Below are 10,726 nucleotides of genomic sequence, written 5' to 3' on the forward strand. Positions count from 1 at the left end.
TGGTTCCGCTTTTATTTGGATTGCTTCCACGCGTGCGCAATCCTTTTCCTATGATACAGATTGTAAGCTCACTACTCCGGCACAGTAGGAGGCGCTAATGCTCCTTTAAGTTGGTTGCCAACCGCCGTTAAATAGAAAGAAGAAGAAGAAGAAGAAGCGCTTGTCATGGTGGCACGGTGGTTTTTACAGTAGAAGAGCTACTTGCTGCTTATTCAAGGTGGGTTTCTGTTCTTCTGTTCTTAAAAAAAGGAACCTCGATTATAATGATTATGCGAACTATAGGCCGATCTCCAAGCTTCCGTTCCTGCCCAGAATTCTTGAGAAGATAGTTTTGCTTCAACTCCAGGCGTACCTGGATGAGAATAACATTAATGATAAATTCCAATCGGCCTTCAAACCACATCATAGCACCGAGACAGCGCTGCTCCGAGTCTTTAATGACCTTCTACTAATGGCTGATAATGGACGCTCCGCGGTCCTAGTGCTATTGGATTTATCCTCGGCATTCGACATGGTTGATCATAACATCCTATTGGCGAGACTTGAGCATACTGTAGGCATCAAGGGTGTTGCCCTGGATTGGTTTAAATCATACTTCTCCAATCGGCTCTCCTCGGTTCACCTGGGCACTTGCTCTTCCTCCGCTGTACCTGTCTGCTGTGGTGTCCCTCAGGGATCTGTGTTAGGCCCTACTCTGTTCTCATTGTACATGCTTCCTTTAAGTGCTATCTTTGAGAAATATCACATCGCTTTTCATTGTTATCCTGATAACATTCAGATCTACTTTGAGTTAAATGATGACCTAGCTTTGTCCTTGAATTGTTTTCGAGAGTGCATGTGCGAGGTCAAGCAATGGCTCCTGGCAAATACTCTTATCCTTAATGATAAGAAAACTGAAATTGTGGTCTTTGGCAGTAACGTTCTTCGTGCCCAACCGTGATGCTTTTGGTTTTTCACTAGTTCCTTTTCTGACACTGCTAGGAATCTGGGCGTGTTACTTGACAGCTCGTTTAAACTTGATAAACAAGTGTCTGCTGTTGTTAGATCCAGTTTTTACCAACTCCGCCTTATTTCTAAGGCCAGGCAGTATATCCCGCATAAAGACCTGGAAAAGCTCATTCATGCCTTTGTGACTTCGAGGCTGGATTATTGCAATTCACTCTATTTTGGTCTCCACTCTGCCCTCCTTCATAGATTACAGACAGTCCAAAATGCTGCAGCACGCATTCTAACCAAAACTAGGAAGTTTGCCCACATCACTCCCGTCCTAGCTGATTTGCACTGGCTGCCTGTGAAATACCGCATCCAATTTAAAATTCTGCTGATTACTTTTAAAATCACTAATAACACAGCACCGAGCTATCTTAAGGAACTCCTTAACTCATATGTTCCTGCTAGGGCTCTAAGATCATCTTCACAGTTACTGTTGGTGCAGCCTAGATCTCGGCTGAAGTCTAGAGGTGACCGAGCGTTTGCCCTGGCTGCACCAGAGTTGTGGAACAACCTTCCGATTGGCATCCGGGCGTCTGACTCTATTCAATCTTTTAAATCACGGCTTAAAACGTATTTGTTTAATCTTGCCTTTTCTACCGGTTAATGCTGGCCTTGTTTGCATAGATTTATCCTATTAATTTTCCTATTATGCTTTTATTTGTGCTGTGTATGTCATATCGCCATTGTGTATTGGTGGCATTTTCCTGTGAACATAATTTTACATTTTTACATTTTTATGACCCTGATTATACTTGTGTTATTTCTTTGTTTTATGTTAAGCACTTTGGCATACCGTTGGTTTTTAAATGTGCTCTATAAATAAAGATTGTTGTTGTTGTTGTTGTTGTTTGCGCTTCTTTATGGTGGTTTTATGACAGAGATAAGCAGTAAAAATGTGTGTCACTTCACAGCGTGTGTTTTAAAACTGGACTTCCGGTATCGGTATTTTTCTGACAGCTCGAGCAGGTTTGAGGAACTCTAAGGTAGCCTAGCCTATGCTCTTTCATTACACAGTGATGACGTGGTTGTTTGGTAACAGTAACTGATGTTTAACTTACCCATAAGCATAACATGGTGTAAACAGCGTTTTTCACTCATATGCTGTCATTGAATGACCTCTCCCAGCTCACAGTCACAGCATGACAGGCATGTGTGCAGATCCAGTCTGACAGTTGGTGTTGTAGGAAGTGTTTTATTATAGTAATGTGTAATCTGTGCATGTAGGGATGGGTATCGTTTAGGTTTTATCCGATACCGGTGCCAAATCGGTACTTTTGAAACGGTGCCAGTGCTTAAAGAATGGAGAACACAAACTTTGTCCAAAAACCTCTCATGTTTAGCTGTTTTCCACTTTTTCTTTGGTCATTTTAGCCTTTTTGGCCAGGGTAAAGGGAGTATCTGCCATCAAACAAGAAGACAGCCACATGTAACTACGACGGTGTTGGCTAGTTCACCTTACATGCATTAATTTAATAACGTGGTTAGCCTACTCAACGTAAATTACACACGAACAACATTAAGCTACTCACCCAGAGAAGAACGGCTGCTGCTGCCATCATCATCCGTCATCATTTCTGCTACACTGGCAGGGCTAGGGGCCAGGACTCTCCTCTTCGGGTTCTTGACGGATGTTGCTAACTCCGGGTTCGATAACAGGCACCACACCCGCAGTAGATGTGTGTAAGGAGTACAAATTCCCAAACAGTGTTACCTAGATTTGAGTTTGATTTTCTTTTATTTTGAAGGTCTGATCATTTTAAATTAGATCAAATATGCACCTCTGCACAAGTGACTGATATGATACAGAGTAATAGTTCAAATTGGATAAATATGTTTTTGCCGGTAATACCCGCTGGGAATTTGCTGCTCACAGAGATGTTTCTCCCTTCTTTACACCGCAGGTGCGTCTTTGGCCCTCTGTCCTCATGACTCGGGTCTTCGTTTACGGTACTCTGAAGAAGGGGCAGCCCAACTACTACCGCATGATCGACAGCAACAATGGAAAGGCTGAGTACCTGGGTTCGGCGTTCACCATCCAGAAATACCCGCTAGTGATCGCCACCGAGTACAACATCCCTTTCCTGCTCAACATCCCCGGCCAGGGTCACCGAGTGCACGGGGAGATCTACAAAGTGGATGACCAGATGCTGAAATTCCTGGACGACTTTGAAAGCGTCCCAACATTGTACCAGCGGACGGTGGTCCAGCTGGAGGTGAAGGAGTGGGTGGGGAAGATGGAAGGAGAGGAGAAGCTGTCACCGGGTAGCATCACGGAGGTGTTTGTGTACATCACCACCACCACAATGTACAAGCCAGACTGGCCCTTGCTGCCATGCTACGAGAGCTACGACTCAGAGGGAGATCACGGGCTCAAGTATAATAAGGAAGAAGAGCTATAAAGGACTGATCTCACTGTGCTGACACAACTGACAAATGGACCTCTACGTGGTGTTAGCAGAATGGGTGGAGAAGCTCTCAGGAAAACAACACCTGGACATGGGTGCTGTTTCCTGTCGTGTGTGGAATTGAAAAAAATCACAAGAGAAATACATTTTAATAGCAGATAGGGAGGCGTGCAATCAAAGTAAGGATAGTGTAAAGAAGGAAAAGGGCACTCTGTGCCACTGAAAGTTACACATTAATAATGTTGTTTACAAATTTGTTTTTATTTTTATGATTTATAATCATCTGGGAAGCAATATGATCAAACTGGAAATCTTTAACGCTAAATATTTTGGTTGGATGTCTGCTATGACACTACCGGTTTAAACGCTAAACACATGCACTTTTAATAATGCAAAGATACAGCACGTACTGTAGTCTTATATGCAAATCCTTTCACATGTTGTGAAATGCTGCACTGTAAACATTGGTACTGGTCATCTAGTTTCTCACTAATGTGAAAATATTAATAGAAAAGCTGATCTGCAGTTCAGGAATTGTACATGTAAATATAAGCTGTAGGGCCCGAGTTCTCTGAACCACGTCACTCATATGTCAGCAGCTAGCTTCCTCTTACAGGGTAAAAGCATCGTTTTAGAAACAGACAAATCTCCATGTCCCTGAGAAAATCATTCCAGCCTGCTGCTGTGCACCTAGAAGAATGCTCTGCAAACTTGTCTCAGAAAAATGAAGATGCACTGTCAGATCAGCCTCAAAACACTGACTTTTTACAGTTTACTACCGTTAACTTTCAGGTGAAGCTAATGTGCAAGTGCCTTGAACCTGCATTCTTTTGTATGGCCAGCCTGTGCTTCATAAAAAAGTGATTGCATAGAAGTCTGTGAGGAAATGACCCAGCTGCTTACTTGATTTATGACCTCACCAAAGAATTTCCTGATGAGTGTGTGGTCTCAAAGAAAGTCTTATTTAATGGCATCTAGGTTAAGAAAGGCTTAGAAGAAGGTTGTCAAACATGAGGCCCAGGGACCAGATTCAGCCCGGCAAAGGCTTCCAATTTGGCCCGCTGGGTGGCTTTGGAAACTTTTACGGTTTTTCACACTGAGAAAGATCTCAGATTCCTTTTAATTCTTTTCATTTACTACAATATAAAATGGACTTGCACTGTAAATGTGCAGTTAAACGAGTTTACACTGACAGAAAGGCCAGTTTTACTGGTCCAGCCCACTTAAGATCAAAGCAGATTGTATGGGCCCATGATGTAAAATGAGTTTGACACCTCTGTCTTAGAGCATTTATATTACACAGATATGAACTCTGATGTGTTTAGTCGTTACATTCCACTTGTCTTTGATTACTTCCGAAATAAAAATTCATTCCTGATTTCTTTTGTATGATCTGTGCTGTTCGTCCCCTCCAGGGGATAAACTTTTATTCTGCTTTGTCATAAGCAGAATAAAAACCCAGCAAATAACTTACACGGATTTTTACATATGTATTTATCTTCTTTATTACAAGAGTCATTATTTAATTTCTTTCTGATTTGTGAGGCTCAACACATTTGCAGCTGTTGCAGTGACTCTCTCATCCAGCAGCTGTCGCTAAAAGAGAAGCTTAGCAAACTAGCAAAGCAAGAGATGCGGGCCCCTGAAGTCTGCTGAGGGGCCTCATCAACTCACTGGCCACACTACTGATGGCCTCTACCAATGTTAGTCCACACAGATGCAGAAATAAAGATAAAGATTGACACCAATGGATAAAGAAAAAAACAGATATGAGCAAAGAAGAAGACAACACAGTGGTAAACAAGTGCGACGCAAGCAGTTGGACTTCAAAGTCAGAGGTGTGAAGGAAAAATGGAGAATGTGGCAGGAGAAGAAAGACGAGCACAAACGCGGTAGTGGTAGCTCCGCAGCTATGCTAAAGTCCACCATGGACACAGTGGTGTAATGCCAGCAGACGTACACGGGCTGAAACCTATATCAGCTGCTCGGCTAGGGCAAGAGGCAGGTTACAGATCGCCAGTCTACAGCAGGGCTAATTAAAGACAAAGTTAATTAATCAATACATATAATTAATTTTTCATTAATAATCTTATTTCCAAGATAATTAATGAAAAACGTTGATGTTTAATGATGTATTTAATGTTTAATGATTTATTTGGGGGGTTTTTTTGCTTAATTTTGACTTCAGTATAGTATAAAACCCTTTTTCTAGGTCCTTTCCCTATGGGCAGAAATCTGTGCCATCAGAAACTGAATTTGAATAAGTTAAATTTGAATTTGAATTACTCGGATTGAATCTGAATTGTAACTTGAATGAAAGCTTTTGAAAACTGAATTTGAATTAGTCTAATTTGAAATTGAATTTATGGTTTGAAAATGAATTGATTTGCTTTGAAACTCCATTTTATCCTTTAAAAATTCAGCTCTCGAATAATTTCAGATTCACTTCTCACCATTCAGTTTCAGTTCTACAATTCAATTTCAGTTCCAAAATTCAGTTTTTGGGACTTACATCCGGTTCGGTTCAAGCGCAGATTAATAGAACTACAGACTGATAGCGTTACTGACGGAATCTACAGCGTCTTGAGCTGAATTAAGACTTCAGAAGTCATTCGTCATGTCGAATGACCAGCGGATAAACTCTCAGGTTGGTAATAAATGTATTACATGTATAAGAACAAGCGTCATGTTAACAAATGATAGCCGTACAGTAACCTTTATGCTTATTGTAGCTGCTAGCTAAAAACGCTAATTTAGCCTAGTTTGCCCTGGATTTAGCTTTGACAAACAAATATGATCGACTGTTTCTAGTAGAATTCCAAAGTTGTCATCTTGTACCCTGTCAGAGCCCTGTATGCTTGCAGAGACCCCTACAGTAAGGAAACATGCAAAACGCTGTCCAAACCTTTGTATTTGAGCTTTATTTATGTGTTACACAGCATCCCAACTCTTTAGCGAACTTAATAACTTTAGCTAAAGTGAATAGTTAGTCTAATTCATTAGTGCAGCATTACTGGATCACCTCTGTTTGAAGTGATATAATATGATATACAACTATCACTGAAACAGCAAACTTTGTAAACAAACAACACTTCTCATTCTCTAAACGTTTGGCCACAGCTGTAGATTACACTATCAGTGCTTGTTCACTCTTGACAATAATTACATTTCTAAATTCTCTTTGTGCATTTACAGGTAAACAATATCTAATATTTTATCTAAATGACTGCTTTGTCTTTGAAAAGGTGAAGAGCCTGAGGCCGGTGACACTCCAGTTCTACTCTAAGTACATCCTTACGGTGGCTCACAGGACAAGGCGACATTCCTGTCCTGCCAGAAGAGAAGAGAAACTTCAGAGTCTTCATGAAGTTCAACCACACCTGTCATATGGAATATGACAGGGTTCTCAAACTCCAGTCCTCGAAGGCCGGTGTCATGCAACTTTTCCATGCCCTCGAGGACTGGAGTTTGAGACCCCTGCTGTATGGTGTTCATGCAGTTTTCTACCCCACAGTTACAGCATGTCTGACTGCCTGTTCAGCATATGCAAAAATATATGAGTTTAAGCATGTGATGACTAAGGCCTTCCATTATGGTGTTTGTCATCACATGTCACAGACATCTGGATGATCATTTGGAATAAACAAAAAAACAAAAAACTTGTTACTTCATCTTTTATCTTTATTATTATTATTGTTCTTATTTTACATTTTTCATTGTTAGGCATTGGGTTTATTTGTAGTAGTCCTTTCCAGCTTCTCTCCCTCTTCCATGTTACTGTGTCAGCTTGTCAGCATCTATTTGGGGTTAGGAGTGGAACAGGAAGTAAGGAACAGAAAGTGCCATTTAAACCAGGAGAGGTTCTTATATTTCAGAAGAAGGGATTAATTCAAAAGAAATGACCTCAATGCCATATTTTATTTAGGAACCCTAGAGAGCACTTTGCAAAATAACACATTCTTATAATTTCACCCTCAGATGAGCCAAGCTACGACTGTCAGGGAAGGTGATGTAGGTACAGAGCATGTGAGAGTGGTTAAGTTGATGTCTCTTGTCTAGATGAAGGCACAGGAGGGATCAATGGCACGGCGTAGAGATTCAGTATCTTCAGTCTTCAGTGGACACTCCATTTCTGGCACAAAACACCTGTAAAAGATGGTCGATTTAGGAGGTGACCCGACAACTTCAGCCTGTCAAACATAGCAATGGAGCAGCATGTTTAAAAAAAAAAAAAATCTAATTAAGCATGCACTCAGTACCCTAAGAATTATTATGATAGTTAAACACAGTGATAGTTGTATATCATATTATATTACTTCAAACAGAGGTGATCCAGTAAAGCTGCACTAATGGTGAGAAGTGAATCTGAAATTATTCGAGAGCTGAATTTTTAAAGGATAAAATGCAGTTTCAAAGCAAATCAATTCATTTTCAAACCATAAATTCAATTTCAAATTAGACTAATTCAAATTCAGTTTTCAAAAGCTTTCATTCAAGTTACAATTCAGATTCAATCCGAGTAATTCAAATTCAAATTTAACTTATTCAAATTCAGTTTCTGATGGCACAGATTTCTGCCCATACTTTCCCACGATGCCCTTTTTTCTTTATCACTTTAGCGCCCTCTGTTGTTTCCGCCTTTATTTGGATTGCTTCCACGCATGCGCCATCCAGAGACAGTGACGGCTTTTTCCAGTAGAAGAGCTACTGCTTATTCAAGGTAGGTCTGCACTTCTTTATGGTAGCTTCCTGACTGAGAGCCCAGCGGAAAAAAAAAAACGTGTGTCACTTCATAGCGTGTGTATTAAAACTACTTCCGGTATCGATATTGTTCTTACAGCTCGAGCAGGTTTGAGGAACTCTAAGGTAGCCAAGCTTATGCTTTTTCATTACACAGTGATGACGTGGTTGCCTGATAATTGTAACTGACTGTTAACATACCCATAAGCATAACATGGTGTAAACAGCGTTTTTCCCTCATATACTGTCATTGAATGACCTCTCCCAGCTCACCAAAGTATATGTCCGATTATCTCTAAGCCTGTTAATCATTGAGCACGTACTGTACTTTATATTAATAACCAATCCAAAGAGATCCAGTCAGGTCCAAGTTCACAAGTCACAGCATGACAGGTATGTGTGCAGATCCAGTCTGACAGTTGGTGTGTAGGAAGTGTTTTATTATAGTCATGTTTAATCTGTGCATGTAATGTTAATCTGCTGATTGTTTTCCTAATTAATGCGTGTAAGGAGTGCAAATTCCCAAACAGTGTTACCTAGATCTGAGTTTGACTTTGTTTTATTTTGAAGGTCAGATCGTATTAAATTAGATCAAATATGCACTTCTGCACAAGTGACTGATATAATACAGAGTAATAGTTAAAATTGTATAAATATATTTTTGCCAGTAATACTTGCTGGGAATTTGCTCACAGAGATGTTTCTCCCTTCTTTACACCACAGGTGCGTCTTTGGTCCTCTGTCCTCATGACTCGGGTCTTCGTTTACGGCACTCTGAAGAAGGGGCAGCCCAACAACTACCGCATGTTCGACAGCAACAATGGAAAGGCCGAGTACCTGGGTTCGGCATTCACCATCCAGAAATACCCGCTAGTGATCACCACCGAGTACAACATCCCTTTCCTGCTCAACATCCCCGGCCAGGGTCACCGAGTGCACGGAGAGATCTACAAAGTGGATGACCAGATGCTGAAATTCCTGGACGACTTTGAAAGCGTCCCAACTATGTACCAGCGGACGGTGGTCCAGCTGGAAGTGAAGGAGTGGGTGGGGAAGATGGAAGGAGAGGAGACGCTGTCACCGGGGAGCATCACAGAGATGTTTGTGTACACCACAATGACGTACCAGCCAGACTGGCCCTTGCTGCCGTGCTACGAGAGCTACGACTCAGAGGGAGATCACGGGCTCAAGTATAATTATAAAGAATAGCTATAAAGAGGGACTGATCTCACTGTGCTGACACAACTGACAAAATGGACCTCTGTGTGGTGTTAGCAGAATGGGTGAAGAAGCTATCAGGAAAACAACACCTGGACATGGGTGCTGTTTCCTGTCGTGTGTGGAATTGAAAGAAATCACAAGAGAAATACATTTTAATAGCAGATAGGGAGGCGTGCAATCAAAGTAAGGATAGCGTCGAGAAGGAAAAGGGGACATTGTGCCACTAAGAGTTGCAGATTATTAACGTTGCTTACAAATTTGTTTTTATTTTTATGATTTATAATCATCTGGGAAGCAATATGATCAAACTGGAAATCTTTAACGCTAAATATTTTGGTTGGATGTCTGCTATGACACTACCGGTTTAAACGCTAAACACATGCACTTTTAATAATGCAAAGATACAGCACGTACTGTAGTCTTATATGCAAATCCTTTCATATGTTGTGAATTGCTGCACTGTAAACATGGGTGCTTACCATCTAGTTTCTCACTAATGTGAAAATATTAATAGAAAAGCTGATCTGCAGTTCAGTATTTGCACATCTATAGTAAATGTAAGCTGTAGGGGCAGCGTTCTCTGAACCACGTGCACCCATTTGTCAGCAGCTAGCTTCCTCTTACAGGGTAAAAGCATCGTTTTAGAAACAGACAAACCTCCATGTCCCTGAGAAAATCACTCCAGCCTGCTGCTGTGCACCTAGAAGAATGCTCTCCAAACCTTTCTCAGAAAAATGAAGATGTACTGTCAGATCAGCCTCATAACACTGACTTTTTACAGTTTACTACCGTTAACATTCCAGGTGAAGCTAATGTGCAAGTGCCTTGAACCTGCATTCTTTTGTATGGCCAGCCTGTGGTTCATAAAAATGTGTTTGCATAGAAGTCTGGAAGGAAATGACCCAGCTGCTTACTTGATATATAACCTCACCAAAGACTTTCCTGATGAGTGTGTAGTCTCAAAGAAATTCTTATTTAATGGCATCTAGGTTAAAAAAGGTTTAGAAGAAGGTTGTCAAACATGAGGCCCAAGGGCCAGATTCAGCCCGGCTGGTGGGCTTTGGAAACTTATAGCTTTTCACACTGAGAAAGATCTCAGATTCCTTTTAATTCTTTTCATTTACTACAATATAAAAACCTACTTGCACTGTAAATGTGCAGTTAAACGAGTTTACACTGACAGAAAGGCCAGTTTTACTGGTCCAGCCCACTTAAGATCAAAGCAGATTGTATGTGGCCCATGATGTAAAATGAGTTTGACACCTCTGTCTTAGAGCATTTATATTACACAGATATGAACTCTGATGTGTTTAATCGTTACATTCCACTTGTCTTTGATTACCTCTGAAATAAAAATTCATTCCTGA

General features: G+C 40.9%; 2 protein-coding genes across 4 annotated transcripts; both read left to right on the top strand.

The window, feature by feature from the left end:
• The first annotated feature begins 110 nt into the window (after positions 1-110).
• Positions 111-4,776, top strand: LOC116310279 (gamma-glutamylaminecyclotransferase B-like). Its single transcript, XM_031727038.2, has 2 exons — positions 111-217; positions 2,895-4,776. Exon 2 carries the CDS (start codon positions 2,919-2,921, stop codon positions 3,390-3,392), a length of 474 nt encoding a protein of 157 aa, XP_031582898.1. The 5' UTR covers positions 111-217; positions 2,895-2,918; the 3' UTR covers positions 3,393-4,776.
• Positions 1,850-10,726, top strand: LOC116310280 (gamma-glutamylaminecyclotransferase-like). 3 transcript variants are annotated; one of them, XM_031727039.2, is made up of 2 exons: positions 1,850-1,976; positions 8,862-10,726. In XM_031727039.2, exon 2 carries the CDS (start codon positions 8,886-8,888, stop codon positions 9,345-9,347), a length of 462 nt encoding a protein of 153 aa, XP_031582899.1. In that variant the 5' UTR covers positions 1,850-1,976; positions 8,862-8,885; the 3' UTR covers positions 9,348-10,726. The 3 variants fall into 3 exon arrangements, with proteins under 3 accessions (XP_031582899.1, XP_039462765.1, XP_039462766.1); XM_039606831.1 differs by lacking the exon at positions 1,850-1,976 and adding an exon at positions 7,938-8,118; XM_039606832.1 differs by lacking the exon at positions 1,850-1,976 and adding an exon at positions 8,136-8,531.

The sequence above is a fragment of the Oreochromis aureus genome, linkage group 23 (genome assembly GCF_013358895.1).
Source record: "Oreochromis aureus strain Israel breed Guangdong linkage group 23, ZZ_aureus, whole genome shotgun sequence".
Taxonomy (NCBI): Eukaryota; Metazoa; Chordata; class Actinopteri; order Cichliformes; family Cichlidae; genus Oreochromis; species Oreochromis aureus.

Excerpts from the sequence above, each read along its gene's own strand:
- LOC116310280 (XM_031727039.2), top strand. The coding sequence starts at position 8,886 with ATGACTCGGGTCTTCGTTTACGGCACTCTGAAGAAGGGGCAGCCCAAC.
- LOC116310279 (XM_031727038.2), top strand. The coding sequence starts at position 2,919 with ATGACTCGGGTCTTCGTTTACGGTACTCTGAAGAAGGGGCAGCCCAAC.